At 44.0% G+C, this 22,251-nt stretch overlaps 1 protein-coding gene across 2 annotated transcripts in view; it reads right to left on the reverse strand.

The window, feature by feature from the left end:
• GINS1 (GINS complex subunit 1) overlaps positions 1-21,918 on the reverse strand; it is a 47,434-nt gene extending 25,516 nt beyond the window's left edge. Inside the window, exons 1-5 of one of the 2 annotated variants that reach the window (XM_015149631.3) lie at positions 21,775-21,918; positions 15,240-15,304; positions 11,630-11,728; positions 10,635-10,725; positions 1,951-2,067 (exon numbers count right to left, since the gene is read on the reverse strand). In XM_015149631.3, coding sequence (XP_015005117.2) covers positions 1,951-2,067; positions 10,635-10,725; positions 11,630-11,728; positions 15,240-15,304; positions 21,775-21,849 — 447 coding nt within the window. In that variant the 5' untranslated portion in view covers positions 21,850-21,918. The remainder of the gene's footprint in view (positions 1-1,950; positions 2,068-10,634; positions 10,726-11,629; positions 11,729-15,239; positions 15,305-21,774) is intronic. The other variant, XM_077951091.1, reaches the window with a different exon arrangement.
• Between the last annotated feature and the right edge of the window lie 333 nt (positions 21,919-22,251).

Consider the following 22,251-nt stretch of genomic DNA (forward strand, 5'->3'; position numbering starts at 1 on the left):
ACCATATGATCTAGTAATTCCACTCTGGATATATGTCCCCCAAAATTAAAAGCAGAGTCTCAAAGAGATTTATATATCCACGTTCATAGCAGCATTAATCATAAAATGATAGCTAAAATAAAGAAGCAATCCAGTGTCCATTGATGGATAAATGGATAAGCAAAATGTGGTATAGCCAGACAAGGAATATTACTCATCCTTAAAAAGGAAGGAAATTCTGGGCCAGGCGCAGTGGCTCATGCCTGTAATCCCAGCACTTTGGGAAGTCAAGGAGGGAGAATCACCTGAGGTCGGGAGTTCGAGACCAGCCTGACCAACATGGAGAAACCCCGTCTCTACTAAAGATACAAAATTAGCTGGGTGTGGTGGCGCATGCCAGCTACTTGGGAGGCTGAGGCGGGAGAACTGCTTGAACCCGGGAGGTGGAGGTTGCAGTGAGCCAAGATAGCGCCATTGTACTCCAGCCTGGGCAACAAGAGCAAAACTCCGTCTCAAAAAAAAAAAGAAAAAATTGTGCAATGGCACCTCGGCTCACTGCAACCTCTGCCTCCCAAGTTTAAGCGATTCTTCTGCCTCAGCCTCCCCAGTAGCTGGGATTACATGCATGCGCCACCACGCCCGGCTAATTTTGTATCTTTAGTAGAGACGGGGTTTCTCCATGCATGCGCCACCACGCCCGGCTAATTTTGTATCTTTAGTAGAGACGGGGTTTCTCCATGTTGGTCAGGCTAGTCTTGAACTCCCGACCTCAGGTGATTCTCCCTCCTCGGCCTCCCAAAGAGCTGGGATTACAGGCATGAGCCACCGGGCCTGCCTGGAAATTCTGACACAAATTCTACCACAGATACCACAGAAATAAACCCTGAAGATATTATGCTAAGTGAAATAAGCCAGTCACAAAAAGACAAATACTTGTCATTTGTAGCTTCTCAGAAATTATTTTCTAATGAGAACAAAAGAAAACAAAAAGACAAATCATGCATGATTCCACTCACATGAACTAGTTATAGTAGTCAAAATCATAGAGACAGATGGTAGAATGGTGGTTGCTGGGGATGGGAGGCGGGGGTATTGAGAAGTTATTGTTTAATGAGTATAGAGTTTCAATTTTAAAAGATGAAAAAAATCTGGATATGGATGGTGGTGACCGTTGCAAAACAATATGAAAGTTGCAAAAAATATAGAAAATTAAACAATATTTAATACCACTTAAATGTACATTTAAAAATAGCTAAGTCCAGGCGCGTTGGCTCACGCCTGTAATTCCAGCACTTTGGGAGGCTGAGGCGGGAGGATCACGAGGTCAGGAGATCGAGACCATTCTGACTAACACAGTGAAACTCCGCCTCTACTAAAAAGACAAAAAATACAAAAAATTAGCTGGGCATGGTGGCCTGTAGTCCCAGCTACTGGGGAAGCTGAGGCAGGAGAATGGCGTGAACCCAGGAAGCGGAGCTTGCAGTGAGCCCAGATCGCGCCCCTGCACTCCAGCCTGGGCGACAGGGCGAGACTCCGAATCAAAAAAAAAAAAAAAAAAAAAAAAGCTAAAATGGCAGATTTTATATGTATTTTACAATTTAAAAAACAGAAAAAAATTAAACAAAATGAAACAAAAATACTTCCTGTTTTGACTAATCCACCAACTTGAAAGACATTTGTTTCATTTTACTTTCAAAATTTAGGGATTGATTTCCCATTTTGATTTAACTTTGTTTAAGTAATAGATGAAACATTTATAGTGTTCCATAGTCAAAACTATTAAAACAGGTATATTCAGAAAATTATAGCTCTTCCATCGTATTCTGTCATCCCCCTATAGGTAGCTTGATTTGGTCTATGCTTCTTTTCTATTTTAATAGAAGCTAACACATATTCATATACTCCCCTCTTCTTAAAAGGTAGCACAATCTACACGTTAAAGAAAAATGCATTTTAAAAAGATATACATACTTCAATATATAGGCTTTTTGGTGGTTTCACATCCTGTGTAATGTCCAAACCTTCGTCTCCTCCCAGTGACCTCATATAAGTAGCAAGAGATCTTTTATAATTATTAAACCACTCCATCTGCAAACATAGAGATGATCATTTGACAAAATTCTAGGAAAACTTACACACATTGCGTACTCATCCATTTGAAAACAGTACACATCCCAACACAAATCACTATTGTAACCATTCATTCATTTATGCTAAAATATTATTAATTGCCTCCTATGATATAGGCATTGGTCTGGGTACTTAGGATGAATTATTCAATAAAGTGAACAAAATTCTCTGTTCTCAGAGAGATTACATTTCAGCATACTTAATAATAAGCCTTAGGAATCTTTGACCAGAAACAGAACCAAGAAAAAGATGCCATTTCAGAATTATATCTTCAAACTCTGCATTATTGCTATTTCTGAAAACTATAAAACATTGTTAAGAAAACCCAAATGTCCACCAACTGATGAATGGATATGTGCCCATATGATGGAACATTATTCAACCATAAGTAGCAACGAAGTTCTGAAACATATTGCCATTACCACATGAAAGACAAAAGGCCACATATTACATGATTCTACTCATATGAAAAACCTGTAATAGGGAAATCTATAGAGACAGAAAGTAGATTCGGGATTTCCAGGAGCTGGGAGGAAGGAAGAAAATATAGAGTAAATATAAAGGGGACAGGGCTTATTTGTAGGGTGATGAAAATATTCTCAAATAAGATGGTGGTACTGGATACACAACAACTCTGAATATACTAAAAACCACTGCATTGTACAATTTAAGATGGTAAACTTCACAGTGTATGAATCATATATCAGTAAATCTATTTTTAAAAATGTTGAAAAAAATGAAAGACCTAAATATATACCACATTCACAGACTGGATGATTCAATATTGTAATAATGTCAACAATCTATAGATTCAATTCAATCTCAATCAAAATCTTAACTTTCTTTAAAATGGAACCTGACAAACTGAGTCTAAATTTTACATGGAAGTGCAAAGGGCTAAATATAGTTGAAATGCTCTCAAAAAAGAACAAGAGGGGAACTTGCTCCAACTATAGTATATAGTTACAGTAATTACAACAGTGGAATTGGTATAAGAACAGATAGACTAGCATTAACAGAAGAAAAAGTCCTCCCATTCAAAATCCACAGGAATACTGACACTCAGTGTATGATGAAGGTGGTACCATGCACACAGTGATGGGAGAGGCACATCTGTTCAATACATGGTGGTGGGTCATCTCAGTATCTATATTCAAAATGAAGCATACTTCCTATAGTATACACAAAACTTCATCCCAGTACTGTAGATCTCTTTGTAAAAGGTAAAATATAGCTCCTAAAAGATTACACAGAAAAATATCTTGGGGGGCTGAGGCAGGAGAATGGCGTGAACCTGGGAGGCGGAGCTTGCAGTGAGCTGAGATTGTGGCCACTGCACTCCAGCCTGGGCTACAGAGCGAGACTCCGTCTCAAAAAAAAAAAATTCTTAATATCCTCTGGGTAGGCTGGGCACGGTGGCTCACGCCTGTAATCCCAGCACTTTGGGAGGCCAAGGCGGGCATATTGCTTGAGGCCAGGAGTTCAAGACCAGCCTGGCAAACATGGTGAAACCCCGCCTCCACTAATAATACAAAAATTAGCCAGGCATGGTGGCACACACCTGTAGTCCCAGCTACTCCGGAGGCTGAAGCAGGAGGATCACTTGAACCGGGGAGGCGGAGGTTGCACTGAGCCGAGATTGTGCTACTGCACTCCAGCCTGGGTGACAGAGTCAAACTGTGTCCAAAAAAAAAAAGGAAATACTATTCAGCAATAAAAAGGAATGAGCTCGGCCAGGCACGGTGGCTCACACCTGCAATCCCAGCACTTTGGAAGGTCTGAGCGGGTGGACCACCTGAGGTCGGGAGTTCAAGACTAGCCTGACCAACAAGGGAGAAACCCCGTCTCTGCTAAAAATACAAAAAATTAGCTAGGCGTGGTGGTGCATGCCTGTAATCCCAGCTGCTTGGGAGGCTGAGGCAGAATCGCTTGAACCCGGGAGGCGGGGGTTGTGATAAGCCAAATCACACCATTGCACTCCAGCCTGGGCAACAAGAGCAAAATATTCCATCAAAAAACAAAAATAAAAAAGAAGGAATGGGCTGGGCGCGGTGGCTCACGTCTGTAATCCCAGCACTTTGGGAGGCCAAGGAGGGCGGATCATAAGGTCAGGAGATCAAGACCACCCTGGCTGACACGGTGAAACCCCATCTCTACTTAAAAAAAAATACAAAAAAAAAAACCTGGAGTCCCAGCTACTCAGGAGGCTGAGGCAGGAGAATGGCGCGAACCTGGGAGGCGGAGCTTGCAGTGAGCCGAGATCGTGTCACTGTGCTCCAGCCTGGGTGACAGAGCAACACTCCGTCTTAAAAAAAAAAAAACAAACAGGAATGAGCTCTTGCTAATATATCAAAAACAAGGAATGAGCTCTTGCTAATATTTCAACAGGTTAGAATCTCAAAAATATTGCATTTAGTGAAAGTCATCAATCATTAAAGGATACTGCATGAATCTATATGAAGTTCAAAAAATGGGGAACACTAAATTATAGTGTTTAGAAATGCAGGCTTAGGTGGTAAATAGCAAGTTTTTTTGGTTGCTGTTTTAAGACAGGGTCTCACCCTGTCACCCAGGTTGGAGTGCAGTGGCGCAATCTCGGCTTACTACAACCTCTGCCTCCCAAGCTCAAGCGATCCTCCCACCTCAGTCTTCTGAGTAGCTGGGACCACAGGCGCACACCACCACACTTGGCTAAGTTTTTGTTTTTGTTTTTTTTCTTTTTTTGGTAGAGATGGGGTTTCACCCTGTTGTTCAAACTAGTCTCAAACTCGTGAGCTCAGGCAATCCATCCACCTCGGCCTCTCAAAGTGCTGGGATTCCAGGTGTGAGCCACTGCACCCAGAGCAATAAGATTTTTAAAAACAAGGAAGTGATCAGTCTGCACAAAAGCCAGGAGGGTAGTGATCACTGGCAGGAGGGACACAAAGGTTCTGGAGCAATGTTCTTTCCTGAACAGGGTGATGGATACATAGGAATTCCTCAGTGTTACATCGTTGGGCTGTACATGTTCGTTTTCTGCACCTTTCCAGATGTGTTTGCATGTGTCTGTTAATTAAGTGATTTTAAAAGATTTAAAAGGTATGTAGGCCAAGGTGGTAAAAACTGCATTGCCTTTTACAATACAAAGGATAAAAAAATGACATTTTGTATTGATAAGTATGAAGAAGAGTTCTCTGAGAGAGATCTTGACAAATGAGTCAAACATGGGTGTCTCCACTGAGAACAGTAGAGTGTAACAGACCCCAAAGAGAAGATGAAGCCGGGTGCGGTGGCTCAAGCCTGTAATCCCAGCACTTTGGGAGGCCGAGACGGGTGGATCACGAGGTCAGGAGATCGAGACCATCCTGGCTAACACAGTGAAACCCCGTCTCTACTAAAAAATACAAAAAAACTAGCCGGGCGAGGTGGCGGGCGCCTGTAGTCCCAGCTACTCGGGAGGCTGAGGCAGGAGAATGGCGTAAACCCGGGAGGCGGAGCTTGCAGTGAGCTGAGATCCGGCCACTGCACTCCAGCCTGGGCAACAGAGCGAGACTCCGTCTCCAAAAAAAAAAAAAAAAAAAGAGAAGATGAAGTGGAAGAAAAATCAGAAGCTATTTTGACAATGAGGGTGTTACCCTCATTTAGTCTTTTTCACAGATAAAAGGGCAATGTAGAATCAGCACATTACTTCCACAAAAGAACATACTGATATAGTCACAAATTTTTATTTTATTTTTCCTTATGGAAAAATATTAATAGGAAAGAAAAAATCCCTATTTTCACTATCTCTCATATGTTAATGTCTTGAAGATTCTAAACAGAAACTTAGGAAATCAAAAAACAAAAGATGTTACTATTTTAAAAACATAAAAGATGTTACTATTTTGAAAACAAAAGATGTTACTATTTTGAAATCAGATAGTAAGATTTTTACTTATAATCCATGTACTTTCATATTCTTTCAATGGTATTTTCTCTAAACATTATTAACACATGATCATCTGTTTCATGACAGTAACCTTATTTTAGCTCTGCTTTTACTTTTATTGTTACCCTAAGTCAACAATATTGAGATCATCATTCCCTCTAATAAAGTGCTTACTGTATACCAGGAATTTGCTAAAATTTTAATATGCTTATTTTATTTACTCTTTGTCATTGCCCCATGATGTAACTAGTATTATTATCTTCTTTTTATTCATGAAGGAATGAAGCTTTGAGAATTAGATAATTCAGCAAAGGGCTCAGAGTTAACAAGGCAAGGATCTGAATTTAGGTGGCAGACTCAAGTCCACGTGCTTCAGTCACCCACTGAAGCACTATCCTTGGGTAACACAGATACCTATGATGACATTCAGACCTCATAGGCTCCTGTAAGTTGTCAGGGATACCTGGAAATATTCTTTGTTACTGGTCCAAAATGGTTGATGAAGTTGCCACCATGCAATTGCTCAAGCAGGGATGTCTGTGGTCTACTACAGAGTATATCTGTATTAATCTGTTCTCATTTTTAAGTTTTTCCAAAACACTACTAAGAGAATGAGACCATTAGGCCGGGCGCGGTGGCTCAAGCCTGTAATCCCAGCACTTTGGGAGGCCGAGACGGGTGGATCACGAGGTCAGGAGATCAAGACCATCCTGGCTAACATGGTGAAACCCCGTCTCTACTAAAAATACAAAAAACTAGCCGGGCGAAGTGGCGGGCGCCTGTAGTCCCAGCTACTCAGGAGGCTGAGGCAGGAGAATGGCGTGAACCTGGGAGGCGGAGCTTGCAGTGAGCTGAGATCCGGCCACTGTGCTCCAGCCTGGGCGACAGAGCGAGACTCCGTCTCAAAAAAAAAAAAAAAAAAGGCCGGGCGCGGTGGCTCACGCCTGTAATCCCAGCACTTTGGGAGGCCGAGGCGGGCGGATCACAAGGTCAGGAGATCGAGACCACGGTGAAACCCCGTCTCTACTAAAAATACAAAAAATTAGCCGGGCGCGGTTGTGGGCGCCTGTAGTCCCAGCTACTCGGGAGGCTGAGGCAGGAGAATGGCGTGAACCCGGGAGGCGGAGCTTGCAGTGAGCGGAGATCGCGCCACTGCACTCCAGCCTGGGCGACAGAGCGAGACTCCGTCTCAAAAAAAAAAAAAAAAAAAAAAAAAAAAAAAAAAAAAAAGAGAATGAGACCATGTATACTCCTTTTATTCTTTTTTTTTTTTTTGAGACAGGGTCTCACTCTCTCCCCCAGACTGGAGTGCAGGGGTGCGATCTCGGCTCATCGCCCCAGGCTCAAGCGATTGTTCTGCCTCAGCCTCCCTGAGTAGCTGGGATTACAGGTGCACGCTACCACACCCAGCTAATTTTTGTATTTTTAGTAGAAACGGGGTTTCACCATGTTGGCCAGGCTGGTATATTCCTTTTTATAGATGAGGTCACTGGGGTAGAAGGAAGTCATTTGCCAGTTTTGCAGTAATTCACAAACTCTTCCAAGAAACTCAGGTTTCACTATTCTCAAACAACTTAATCTCTAGACCCATTAATATTATTTTATATAAGGCCGGGCGTTGTGGCTCATGCTTGTAATCCCAGCACTTTGGGAGGCTGAGGCGGGTGGATCACGAGGTCAGTAGTTCAAGACCCGCCTGGCCAATACAGTGAAACCCCGTCTCTACTAAAAATACAAAAAAATTAGCGCGGTGTAGTGGCAGGCACCTGTAATCCCAGCTACTCGGAAGGCTGAGGCAGGAGAATCGCTTGAACCCGGGAGGCATAGGTTTCAGCGAGCTGAGATCACGCCACTGCACTCCAGCCGGGGCAACAGAGCAAGACTCCATCTCAAAAAAAAAAATTATTTTATTTGCTGTTAACATTGTTTTATTTCATTAAAATAGAAACTGACGGCCGGGCGCAAGCCTGTAATCCCAGCACTGTAATCCCAGGCATAGGTTTCAGCGAGCTGAGATCACGCCACTGCACTCCAGCCTGGGCGACAGAGCGAGACTCCGTCTCAAAAAAAAAAAAAAAAATAGAAACTGACTTTGGGAACTCAGTCATCACAGAAAACTGCCACCCTTACAGAAACAATGCCCAATATGAAATCTAATTGATGTGCTTGAATAAATGTAGCTTGTAATCATTTACAAAACTATAAAAAACATATTAATCACCAGGCGCTGTGGCTCACACCTGTAATCCCAGCACTTTGCGAGGCCGAGGGGGGCAGATAATGAGGTCAGGAGTTCGACACCAGCCTGGCCAACATAGTGAAACCCTGTCTATACTAAAATACAAAAATTAGCTGGGCATGGTGGCAAGTACCTGTAATCACTGCTACTTGGCAGGCTGAGGCAGGAGAACTGCTTGAAGCCAGGAGGCGGAGTTGCAGGGAGCAGAGGTCACACCACTGCACTCCAGCCTGGGCAACAGAGCAAGACTCCATCTCAAAAAAATACATTAAAAAATTAATCTAAAATATTGTATGAGAAAAATCATTAAAGCTACTGTCGTTAGAGAAACAACATAGTGTTCTGTTCATCTCACCATAATACATAGGAAGTACCCCAAAGTTCAATCAATATAAGTTGATTTGAACACAAACAGCATAAAGTGAGGTACTAACATGTTACCAATTTTGTAGTTACTGGTAAATCTGAGGTAGAGATTACTCATTTATTTATGCAGAAAATGAAGAGAATGAAAACGAAGTTATGACAAAAAATAGATCACTCAAAAATGTGCAGAATCTAATGACAAACACATTGAATATTTGCTTTTTTTTTTACTTTAAGTTCTGGGATACATGTGCTGAACATGCAGGTTTGTTACATAGGTATACATGTGCCATGGTGGTTTGCTACACTGAATAATTGTTTTCTTAAGCTCTGTCCTATGCAACTGTAATGTAATAACTGTTAACATTTATTGGCCGGGCGCGGTGGCTCAAGCCTGTAATCCCAGCACTTTGGGAGGCCGAGACGGGCGGATCACAAGGTCAGGAGATCGAGACCATCCTGGCTAACACAGTGAAACCCCGTCTCTACTAAAAAATACAAAAAAACTAGCCGGGCGAGGTGGCGGGCGCCTGTAGTCCCAGCTACTTGGGAGGCTGAGGCAGGAGAATGGCGTAAACCCGGGAGGCGGAGCTTGCAGTGAGCTGAGATCCGGCCACTGCACTCCAGCCTGGGTGACAGAGCAAGACTCCGTCTCAAAAAAACAAAACAAAACAAAACAAAACATTTATTGAGTGCCATGCTATGCTGTGCTTCACATGGATCACCTGAAGTAACCCTCTGATAGGCCTTGTAATAACACTGTTGTAGAATAAATAATTTGGTGGGCCTCTCTCCCTCATTCCTGGGAGGTAGCTTCTAAATTATTGGACTTCCTCAACTAGTAGGAGTGTCTTGTTATTCATGATGTGCCCTGATAGTATGTGCTACTCAGGTGACTTGGGGTGAACCCCTAGATAGTCTGTGCTAACAAGATGACTCAGAGTTGGGACTGGCCACCCCAGAAAGACCAACCATATGATTAAAGTATTGGGCCTTTGGGCCTCCTGATGTCAGTCTGACCTCCAGGGAGGGGAAGAGGGATGAAGATTGAGCTCAATCACAGGGCCAGTGATTTAATCAATCATGTCTATGTAATAAAGCCCCAATACACACTCTGGACATCAAAGCTTGTGTGAGCTTCCTTAGTTGACAATAACTACAGGTAGTTAGTGTCAGAAGTCATTGCAACCTGTAATAGATAGGTAATATGATCTTCATCCTGTAACAAGGAAATTTAGGCACAGAAACAGGTCAAGTGACTTGCTCAAGATTAGACAGAAGAGAGCCAGGATTTGAACCTAAGCCCACGTGACTCCAATCCTATGTCCATTTTTTTTTTTTTTTGAAACGGAGTCTCGCTCTGTCACCCAGGCTGGAGTGCAGTGGCCGGATCTCAGCTCACTGCAACCTCCGCCTCCCAGGTTTACGCCATTCTCCTGCCTCAGCCTCCCGAGTAGCTGGGACTACAGGTGCCCGCCACCTCCCCCGGCTAGTTTTTTGTATTTTTTAGTAGAGACAGGGTTTCACCGTGTTAGCCAGGATGGTCTCAATCTCCTGACCTCGTGATCCGCCCGTCTCGGCCTCCCAAAGTGCTGGGATTACAGGCTTGAGCCACCGTGCCCGGCCCAATCCTATGTCCTTAAATAATGGGCTAGCTCTTTGCCTCAATGACTAGGCAAATATGAATTTTCATTAGGAAAGTATATATACACATAAACATTTTATGGAATATCCCCAAATAATAATGCCAGCTTTTTAATCCCACTGATTGGATCACTAATAAGTAACATCATAGGACTCCATTTTGTTAAGTAATAATAGAATTTTCCACATATCATTTAGAATTACTCCACACCACATAGTTCCCCTCACATTGTATACTAAACACCAGACAAAAATTGGGGGAAAACAGACATTAAAAACAGAAAGAGGAATACCAATAAACACTATTATAGAACAATGCCAGAACTTCAGCATTTTCAAAATTTATAAACTTGAACAGTGCTAACTCACTTCTTCAGCAGACATGTGAAATCGTAATGCATTTGGCAAGATGCTACCATATTCCCATCTGAGTGCTCTGATCCGAAGCAAGCGATCATACCTAGGACATCAAGAAGGTATTGGGTGGCATAAGAATAAAAGAGGGATCATGTGTGGACTTCATTTGGCCCCTGATGCAAACACACCAGCTCTAAAAAGACATCTTAGGGACAACAAGAGGAACATGAGCACAGTCTGAGAGTCAGCCTGAAGGCACTGTCCCCTCCTCCACATGTGACAACAGCACAGTAGTCCTGGGAAAAAGGTCCCTGAGGTCCTTATTTCTTTCTTCCCCACCCCCTCTTTTTTTTTTTTTGAGATAGAGTTTTGCTCTTGTCACCCAGGCTGGAGTGCAATGGCACGATCTCCTCTCACTACAACATCTGGCTCCCGGATTCAAGCGATTCTCCTGCCTCAGCCTCCCAAGTAGCTGGGATGAGGCACCTACCACCATGCCCGGCTAATTTTTGTACTTTCAGTAGAGACGAGGTTTCACCATGTTGGCCAGGCTGGTCTCGAACTCCTGACCCCAGGTGATCCACCCGCTTCGGCCTCCCAAAGTGCTGGGATTACAGGCATGAGCCACTGTGCCTGGCCAAAGGTCCTTATTTCTAAGACAAAGAAGAAAAATAGTAAGATCACTACCATATTCAGTAGTGAAAGACCATGATGCTCTTAAATAGTGTGGCACCAACAAGCGAAACACAATGAAGAAAATATGGCAAAATAATAAAAATTGTTAAAACCCTACAATAGCTCCACTTGGGTTCATAATAGTATTATTCTCCCTACTTTTAAAAGTGTTTTTTCATAATAAAAAATTTAAAAAATGAAAAAACAGAGGAAAAATTTAGAATGCTTATAAAGAGAGAAAAATCTTAAGATTTCATGTTACCCATTTGAGATGGTCAACTGGGAAGCCACACAGAAAATCCTGCCACCCAAGCAAAAACTGAGAAGCTTACAGGTATGCTACAGTGCAGCGTCGATTTCTTAACAGAGAACAGTGTCGAAATTTGATAGTTGGTATCAAATCACTTCGTCCACCTGACTTCGCTTCATTCCTGATAGGAGCATTTAAAAAGAAAAAAAAAAACATAATTTCAGGCTAAGTAAAATTTTCAAAGCCAACTAACAACTGAGTCACATGCTTGTTTTTAATCCATTTGTGATTAGCAGTTAACCTAAGCAAATAATAACTATTTGTACATCAGAGCTTTTACTAATACGTTAAAAAGCCAAAACCTAAACAACTTGCCTAAGATCATGCTATCAGATACATTTTGTTTAGGCATTTGGTACTTTGCATTTTTGCACACTGATTAATCTCTATTCTTTCTAAAAGACACTGTGTTCACTTTTCGGGATTCCATTATCATGCTGAAATAAGAGACAAACCTAACACGATGGACATGAGGTTATGGACTTACATTATGTTGTTATTCTACATAGTACCTCCCTTCCAGTGGAGCTTCCAAATCCTCATTACAATAAAGTGAGCTAAAATGGAGTCAAAATGGTCTTTCACTCATCTAACAAATATCTGTTGATCTCCAAATACGTGTACGTACTATACTTCAGTATTTTTCACACTGAAAATTTTGGTTTTACCCTATAAAAAGTACATATAACTTTTGAATGAATAAGAATTTACGTTGGAGTTTTTAAGCAACCAGATGAATATAAAAAGAATTCATTCATGTAGTACCTGCCTCTATGCCAGGCACTGTGCTAGGCCTTGATAATACAGGCAAAATACATGTCCCATCTTGTCATGTCTTCTAGGGCTGTTCTATATACTTCTGCCACCCTATGAAAGTCTGATGAAACTAGGAAGGTGGAAGACAGTATTTTGGATCATGAATTTGCAAATGGCATAAACACAGAGAATACAAGAAAATCATTCCCTTACGGAACCAATGTCTATAGGGTCTCCTCCAAAACATCTATAACCTTCTCGCTTTCTACCAAGTCCGGGTCACTTCTCTAGTAACGTGGTGACCAGCTTCCCCCTCCTCTCAGCCCCTCCACACAGCAACCAGGATGATCTTTTTTTTTTTTTTTTTTTTTTTTTTTGAGACGGAGTCTCGCTCTGTCGCCCAGGCTGGAGTGCAGTGGCGCAATCTCGGCTCACTGCAAGCTCCGCCTCCCAGGTTCACGCCATTCTCCTGCCTCAGCCTCCCGAGTAGCTGGGACTACAGGCGCCCGCCACTGCGCCCGGCTAATTTTTTTCTATTTTTTTAGTAGAGACGGGGTTTCACCATGGTCTCGATCTCCTGACCTTGTGATCCGCCCGCCTCGGCCTCCCAAAGTGCTGGGATTACAGGCGTGAGCCACCGCGCCCGGCCAGGATGATCTTTTAAGACACAAACACGCCACCACCTGTCCACACTTACACCTCATCTGGTGCCACCCTTTGCCACTTGCCAAACTCCAGCCACATAGGTCTTCTTTTAAGTGTCAGTTTCTAGAGTGCTCCATTCCCTTCCATGATTCAGGGGCTTTTGCATATGCTGTTCTCTCCACCTAGAATGTTCTATGCCCACAGTTACTGCCTCCCTAAGTAAGGCCTGCCTCTCCTGCAAGCCTCAGCTGAAATGTCTCCTCCTTGGAGAGAAGTTCCCTGATCCCTCAATTTAAGCTAGACCTTCTATTCGTTTTTCTTTCTCCTTGTTCTTTTCTGATTTCCTTCATTGCATGAATCCCAATTTGGCATATCTATATTTCATATCTATCTGTCTTTTTTTTTTTTTTGAGATGGAGTTTCGCTACTGTTGCCCAAGCTGGAGTGCAATGGCGCGATCTCAGCTCACCACAACCTCTGCCTCCCGGGTTCAAGCGATTCTCCTGCCTCAGCCTCCCGAGTAGCTGGGATTACAGGCATGCACTACCATGCACAGCTAATTTTGTATTTTTCGTAGAGACAGAGTTTCACCATGTTGGTCAGGCTGGTCTCAAGCTCCTGACCTCAGGTGATCCACCTGCCCGGGGACAGCCATCTTGACTGTTGTTTACCACTGAAATAGTAGAGCCACTTATTGATACATATTTGTTTAGTACATATTCATGAGTAAATCAATGAATGGCTTAGGGACTTGAGTTCAGGACTTTACATTTGCCTTATATTTACTGCAGATCTGTTGAGGTTCACTTCCTAAGTCCACCTGTAAAGATTTTTCTGTATCTCTCCTTAAACACAGGAGTTGGAAACGCTCCTATCATTTTATGTGCCCTACAAATCTTACCAGCCATAACACTGATTTCTATATTCAAGTAACGGATAAAAACACTGTAGCGAACAAGTCCAAAGAGGAAACCTCATGTCACAGACAGACTTCTAAGTTGAGACCTTAAATACTTCAACTTTGATCTAGTACTTGACTCCCTTTGGTGTCACACAGGAACATATGAAGTTTGTCATACAGCCCAAATTCTCTACTGTGCCAGCTACCATGCTCAGTTCTAAAGAGTCAATAAATCTAGTCACCTCTCTGGACCTACTACACTGAAGACTTTTATAGCTAGTTCTCAGAGAACTCCACTCAAACTATCAGAAATCATTGCTGCTCTTATTTATATCCATTTATAAACTGCCTATTCTTCCTTTAACAAACTCACTAAGGCATCTGTTGATAAAAATAAAAACAGTGGGAACCATGTATTTCACTTTGTTAGGTTTTAATTTTTATTTATTATTTTTAAAGATGGAGATCTCATTCTGTCACCCAGGCTAGGGTGCCATAATGTGATCATAGCTCACTGCAGCCTCAAAGCACTCAAGCACCCCTGCACTCAAGCAAGCTTCCCACCTTACCCTCTGAGTAGCTGAGACTCCAGGTGTGTGTCACCACACCCAGCTAATTTTTATTTCTTTAAATAGAGACAGAGTCCTGCTATATGTCCAGGCTGGTCTCCAACTCCTGGCCTCAACTGATCCTTCTGCCTTGGCCTCCCAAAGCATTGGGACTTACCTCCCAAAGCATTGGGACTTATAGCCATGAGCCACCGTGTCCGGCCTATTTTTACTTTTTATTTTAGGTATGTCATTTATTTTAGGTCCACTCTAATTCCTTTCAACTCCTATCAGAGAAACAACAGATATTTATTAAGCAGTGATCAGCACAAATTCCTTCAGACTTCTGCTAATTTGTACAGCTAGAGCAGATAATTTTACAGACAATTTTTAAAAATCACATCCAAAAACTAATGCAAGGTTATCTGATTTCAACATCTTTTTTTCTTTTTCTTTTTTTTGGAGACACAGTCTTGCCCTATTGCCAGGCTGGAGTGAAGTGGTGCAATCTTGGTTCACTGCAACCTCCACCTCCTGGGTTCAAACAATTCTGCCTCAGCCTCCTGAGTAGCTGGGATTACAGGCGCCCAACACCATTTTGTATTTTTAGTAGAGACGAGGTTTCACCACGTTGGCCAGGCTGATCTCAAACTCCTGACTTCGTAATCCACCCGCCTTAGCCTCCCAAAGTGCTGGGATTACAGGCGTGAGCCACCACACCCAGCCGATTTCAACATCTTAATTATTAAATTGTTTTAGAATATCAATCTTATGAAACTTACACATCAGACTGGTTTTGTTCATACAAAGCTTTCATCTCCTCCAGAACTTGTCTGAGTCCATCCTCCTAGAACATATAAACCGATATTGAAATCCACTGATTTCCTCGCCAATTCTGTGGCAATATTCTATCAATACTGAACTGTGTATTTTATTTATATACTTTAGCAAAAAGCAATAATCCTTTCACACCCCACTAGCATGGTTATAACAAATGTTGGTGAGATGCGGAGAAACTGGAAATGCAGAGAAACTGGAATCTTCGTACACTGCTGATGGTAATGTAAAATGCGATAGCCCTGTGGGCAAAAACTTGACGGTTCCTCAAAAGCTACACACAGAATTACCATATGACCCAGTAATTTTACTCCTAAGTTTATATATATTCAAGAAAACAGAAAACACATGTTTTTTGCAGCATTATTCATAACAGTCAAAATGCAGAAACAACCCAAATGTCCATCAACTGATAGATGGATAAACCTTCCACTTATCTGAAATATCTAATATAATAAAAAGGCTGGGTGCGGTGGCTGACACCTGTAATCCCAGCACTTTGGGAGGCCAAGGCGGAGGGATCATGAGGTCAAGAGACCACCCTGGCTAACACAGTGAAACCCTGTCTCTACTAAAAAATACAAAAAATTAGCTGGGCGTGGTGGCGGGCATCTGTAGTTCTAGCTACTTGGGAGGCTGAGGCAGGAGAATGGTGTGAACCTGGGAATCGGAGCTTGCAGTGAGCCAAGATTGTGCCACTACACTCCAGCCTGGACGACAGAGCAAGACTCCATCTCTAGTAATAATAATAATAATAATAATAATATAAAAAGAATCGGCCGGGGCGGTGGCTCTTATCTGTAATCCCAGCACTTTGGGAGGCTGAGGCAGGCGGATCACCTGAGGTCAGAAGTTCAAAACCAGCCTGGTCAACATGGTGAAACTCCGTCTCTATTAAATATACAAAAATTAGCCAGGCGTGGTGGGAGGCGCCTGTAATCCCAGCTACTTGGGAGGCTGAGACAGAAGAATCGCTTGAACCCAGGAGGCAGAGGTTGCAATGAGCCAAGATCATGCGATTGCACTCCAGCCTGGGCAACAAGAGCGAAACTTCGTCTCAAAAAAAAGAAAAAAAAAGAATGAACTACTGACAACGTACACAACGAGGATAAACTGAAATACATTATACTGAGCAAGAGAGGCCTCACTTAAGAGTATAAATGAAATTATTCCATCTGGCTCTTTACAGGAAAAGTTTGCCAAAAAGAATAATGCCATCTATAGTCAGAGAAAGCAAATTCATGGTTGCCTAAGGCTATAGGTGGGAGGTAGCTACAAAAGGGGGTCAAAGTTACAGAAATCTTCTTTAATTTTTTTATTTTTGTAGGTACACAGTAGGTATATATATTTATGGGGTACATGAGATATTTTGATAATTACAGAAATCTTGATCAGGGTGCTGGTTATAAAGATGTACATATTAGTCAAAATTCAAAAATCTATTAAAATACACATTTTGTTGTATGTAAATTATACATCAATAAAATTGAGGAACAAACATATCAATTGTCCTACTGAAGCACGAGGTATAAAGAAAAATAATGCAAATAATTCATAATTTACTAAAAAATGGTCTTTTTTTTGAGACAGAATCTCACACTGTTGCCTGGGCTGGAGTGCAATGGTACAATCTCAGCTCACTGCAACCTCTGCCTCCTGGGTTCAAGAGATTCTCCTGTCTCAGCCCCCCGAGTAGTTGGGATTACAGGCACCCACCACCACGCCTGGCTAATTTTTTGTATTTTTAGTAGAGACGGGGTTTCACTATATTGGTCAGGCTAGTCTCGAACTCCTGACCTCAGGTGATCCACCCGCCTCAGCCTCTCAAAGTGCTGGGATTATAAGGATGAGCCACCGGGCCCAGCTTAAAAAGTGATCTTAAAACGTTAATACCAAAAAAAGAAAAAGGAATAGTGGTTTTGGTTTGCACTGCAAAAACTGGCCATAAGAGTTTTTCTAATATCCAGTTTGGGGCAAATTTTCCCTTGGAAAAATAAAACATTAGAATTCTGATTTTTCTTGTTGTTGTTGTTGAGATGGAGTCTCACTCTGTGGCCCAGGCTGGAGTGCGGTGGTGTGATCTCAGTTCACTGCAACTTCTGCCTCCCAGGTTTAAGTGATTCTCCTGCCTCAGCCTCCCGAGTAGCTGGGACTACAGGTGTGCACTACCAATGCCCGGCTAATTTTTTTTTTTTTTTTTTTTGAGAGACAGAGTTTTGTTCTTGTCACCCAGGCTGGGGTACAATGGTGCAATCTTGGCTCACTGCAACCTCCGTCTCCCAGGTTCAAGCGATGATTCTCCTGCCTTAGCCTCTCAAGTAGCTGGGATTATAGGCGCCCACCACCACGTCCAGCTAATTTTTGTATTTTCAGTAGAGACAGTGTTTCACCATGTTCACCAGGCTGGTCTTGAACTCCTGACCTCAGGCAATCCACCCACCTCAGCTTCCCAAAGTGCTGGGATTACAAGTGTAAGCCACCATGCCTGGCTAATTTTTGTAATTTTTTTTTTTTGGTAGAGACAGGGTTTCGCTACGTTGGCCACGCCGCTCTCAAACTCCTGACCTCAAGTGATCCGCCTGCCATGGTCTCCCAAAGTGCTGGGATTACAGGTGGGAGTCACCGTGTCCAGCCTGAAATGATTAAACGTTGCCCAATAGGTCTGCCAACAATCCAAAGAGAAGCAATCCCATCTCTTTTTCGCAATCTATTTTTAGAGCCAAAATATACGCGTTGGCAAAAATGCTGTGGTATATACAAATGGCACAATTCCAAAATCAACTACTCAACTCTGCTCAAAAGATGTAATTCCTGGTGAAAAATGCAAGCATGACTTCTACATGAGCCCAAGGTAATTTTTTTACCTTTTCCTTTTTGAGACAGGGATTAAGCCTGTCACCCAGGCTGGAGTGTAATAGCGTGACCACAGCTGACTGCAGTTTCAACTTCCTGGAGTCATACAATCCTCTCATCTCAGCCTCCTAAGTTGCTGGGACTACAGATCTGTGCCACCACACCGGATAATTCTATTTTTTGTGAAGATGGGGTCTCACTATGTTGCCCCAGAATAGTCTCGAACTCCTGGGCTCAAGCGTTCCTTCCACCTTGGCCTCCCAAAGTGCTGGCTGGGATTACAGTCATGAGCCACCATGCTTGGTCTAATTTTACTAAAAATGCACTTTTTAAAAAAAGGATCAATTCTGGCCGGGCGCGGTGGCTCAAGCCTGTAATCCCAGCACTTTGGGAGGCCGAGACGGGCGGATCACGAGGTCAGGAGATCGAGAGACGATCCCGGCTAACACGGTGAAACCCCGTCTCTACTAAAAAATACAAAAAAACTAGCCGGGCGAGGTGGCGGGCGCCTGTAGTCCCAACTACTCGGGAGGCTGAGGCAGGAGAATGGCGTGAACCCGGGAGGCGGAGCTTGCAGTGAGCTGAGATCCGGCCATTGCACTCCAGCCTGGGCGGCAGAGCGAGACTCCGTCTCAAAAAAAAAAAAAAGAAAAGCCTGTGTGGTCCTAGGGCCTCTCAGACCCACCGTCAGCCTTCCTCTGTGCCACTGAGTCGGAAGCCAGCCTCCGCAGGCTGACTGAGTGTTCCAGGCTGCTGAATCACCTTGAGATCATCAGGTGGGTTTGTCAGTGGAAGGCACTAGTGAGACAAAAGGTGCTCCACCAAATTAAGACCTACAAAAGAGTGATTCTACAACTTTTTTTTTTTGAGGCAGAGTCTCACTCTGTTGCCCAGGCTGGAGTGCTGTGACCCGATCTCAGCTCACTGCAACCTCCGCCTCCCAGGTTCAAGCGATTCTCCTGCCTCAGCCTTCCGAGTAGCTGGGACTACAAGCACGTCCCACCACGCCCGGCTAATTTTTTGTATTTTTAGTAGATACGGGGTTTCACCGTGTTAGCCGGGATGGTCTCAATCTCCAGACCTTGTGATTTGCCCTCCCAAAGTGGGGGGATTACAGGCATGAGCCACCGCGCCTGGCCTGATTCTACAACTTCTAAGACCAGCCCCTAGCCCCACAAAGTGATAACCCAACATTTATTTTAAAATTTGAGTAAAACGGCCGGGCGCGGTGGCTCACGCCTGTAATCCCAGCACTTTGGGAGGCCGAGGCGGGCAGATCACAAGGTCAGGAGATCGAGACCACGGTGAAACCCCGTCCCTACTAAAAATACAAAAAATTAGCCGGGCGCGGTTGTGGGCGCCTGTAGTCCCAGCTACTCGGGAGGCTGAGGCAGAAGAATGGCGTGAACCCGGGAGGCGGAGCTTGCAGTGAGCCGAGATCGCGCCACTGCACTCCAGCCTGGGCGACAGAGCGAGACTCCGTCTCAAAAAAAAAAAAAAATATTTGAGTAAAACAGAGCTAAACTAAGTGTCAGAGTCAGGTCCAAAATCCAGCTTGGCCGCACCTGCTGCTGGCACAGTCTCTCTGTTCTCTAGGCCCATGTCCTGATATGTACGATGGCCTCTAAAGTTCCTATTTCTCCAGCCACATTTTAGCACTTACATGCTCCTGCATTCCAGCATCTCTACTGAGCTGCAGACTGCTGCCTTCTAACTTTTTAAATGAGGTAACTGTTCTGAAGTTGAAAAAACAATTGACTGGAAACTGGAAAACCTGGGTTCAAGTTGAAGCTCTATCTCCAATATGCTGTAAATTCAGACGAGTTCCTTAACTGGACCCATAATTTGTGTTGGCTCAGTTTCTTGATTTGTAAGACAATCTAATTGTCCGGCTAGGTGCTCTTTAGTGTTCAAAACAAAACGCATTACCTTTCCCAACACACTCTATCTCCTGAACTCTGATGTCGTTTACCCAGTTTCCTGAGGATCCTCCAAGATCCCGATTCCTCCTTCTCATTCATTATGGGCTCCATCTCAGCCCCTACTCTAATAGTTACAAGTCGTGTTTGCTTCATGCCTCTAAAACCCAGACACTGATCTCAGTGCCACTGACCTGACACAGTTCAGACCACACACCTCTCACCTGCTCTATCCGCCACCCAGTAGCCATCTCTGTTCCATTCTTTCCTCTCTTCAATCCATTCCCCATATTGCTGTCGCAGTTATCTTCAAAACACAAAAATTACCCTATCACTTCCTTGTCTAAAATCCTCTACCAGCTCTCAGCATGCCTTACGAGTGAACAACAAACTCATGTAGGCTGTGAACCACCTTCCTAGCCTCCCCAAAGATTCTATTGATCACCTGCTCCAATGTGACCACGTGACTTTGTGCTGCAGCATCCTTTGGCTGGGATGCCTCACTTCCTTCTCAGATCAGTAACCGCATCCTTGAGGATGGAAAGGCTCATATGTCACCTCCTCTACCACAGCTCATACTGGTGTTTCTCCTTCGTGCTCCTTGCTACACCTCCTTGGTATCACTTATTGTGGTGAACTCCATTATCTGTTTTTGTGCCCCTCTTCCAGCAAAATGTGTCCTGATATCCATATAATGCCTGCTCTATGACAGAAGTGAAATACAGAATTTAGAGTGCAGGCTCTGGAGCCAGAGTGCCAGGGTTCAAATCCTAGCTTTCCTGCTGTGTCACCTTAGGCAATATACTTAAATCTCCCCAATCCTATGCATATATAGCTGAAAAAAGTGGAAATCAATAGTTTAAACATCAAAAAGTTATTTTTGTTTTGTTTGGGACAGGGTCTCCCTCTGTCACTCAAGCTGGAATGCAGTGGCACTATCATGGCTCACTGCAGCTTTGAACTCCTGGGCCCCAAGCGATCCTCCCGCCTCAGCCTCCCAAAGTACTGGGATTACAGGCAGGAGTCATGCCACCGGGCCCTCGAAGGGTTATCAGAAAGACAGGAGATAATGTACATGAAGTGCTTAGCACTCTCCCTGGCGTAGCAGCGGTAGAAAAATACAAATAATCATAATATTAATAGTAGCAGCAGGAGAACAAGAATATTAATAGCTAACACTGACTCAGCCCTTACTGTATGTAAGGCATAGGCACAGACCCTTACACGGGCCACTCATTTTGCGTCCACTACATCACGCGTTGGGTACTATTATCGTCACCATCCCCATTTTTGCGTATGAGAAAACAGAGAGCACAGAAAGCTTGAGTAACTGCCCCAAAGTCACACTACAGAACCAGAATCTCAGCCAGGTTCCAGAGGCCTAGCTTTTCCTGACCACGCTTAGATGCCTGAGTGGGCAAGATATGCTAAATTATCAAGCAACCTGTAAACGTTTTGTTTAAGGGTCCGGAACAAATCTGTCCAAGGAAAAATGCTAAAACGTGCTCAGATGAGGAAATTCACCAAATCGCTGGGTAGCGTAAGCACGAATGCTTTTTCCTCCCGAATTTTGTTTTGCTGCTTCCCAACATTTTTCCGGACCTCGGGGGGAACAAGGTGCGAAAGTAAACCCTGCCGGGGGGCCGCCCCGCCCCAGAGCCCCGGGCCCAACCCCGGCATGCCCCGTCCGAGTCTATCCGCCCCTCACGTTGAAGGCAGGCAGCTGCCCTTCCGGCGCGCGGTGCAGCTCGCGGATCAGTTCCATGGCTTTCTCGCAGAACATGGCGGACGCTTTCCGCTTTTGCAGCCTTACCAACTGCCAGCTGGCACGCCAAAACGGTATCTGCGCTCTGGGCCGCCTGACTCCTTTTGTTCTAAGACCTACAGCGCCAGGCTCTCGCCTCCGCCTCCGCTCTTTGGCGCCAAACAAAGCTAGCCAATAGGAACGCGGCCTATGGCGCCCGAAAAGGGACATCCGCCGCTCAGCCGCATTCCAGGAGGGGCGGAGTGAGAGGGGTCCTTCCAAGGTGAGGTCCGCGCCCGGGAGATGGGAGAACCCCTCGGCTGAGCAGAGAGGGCTTTTCGAGTTCTCAGGCGGCGGGCCGGGCGACTCTACAGGCAGCAGAGCTGGAAATAAATGCACGCCCCGCAGCTTCCTTCTCATTTTCCTTTTCATTCTCGTTTA

This window comes from Macaca mulatta, chromosome 10, assembly GCF_049350105.2.
Source record: "Macaca mulatta isolate MMU2019108-1 chromosome 10, T2T-MMU8v2.0, whole genome shotgun sequence".
Taxonomy (NCBI): domain Eukaryota; kingdom Metazoa; phylum Chordata; class Mammalia; order Primates; family Cercopithecidae; genus Macaca; species Macaca mulatta.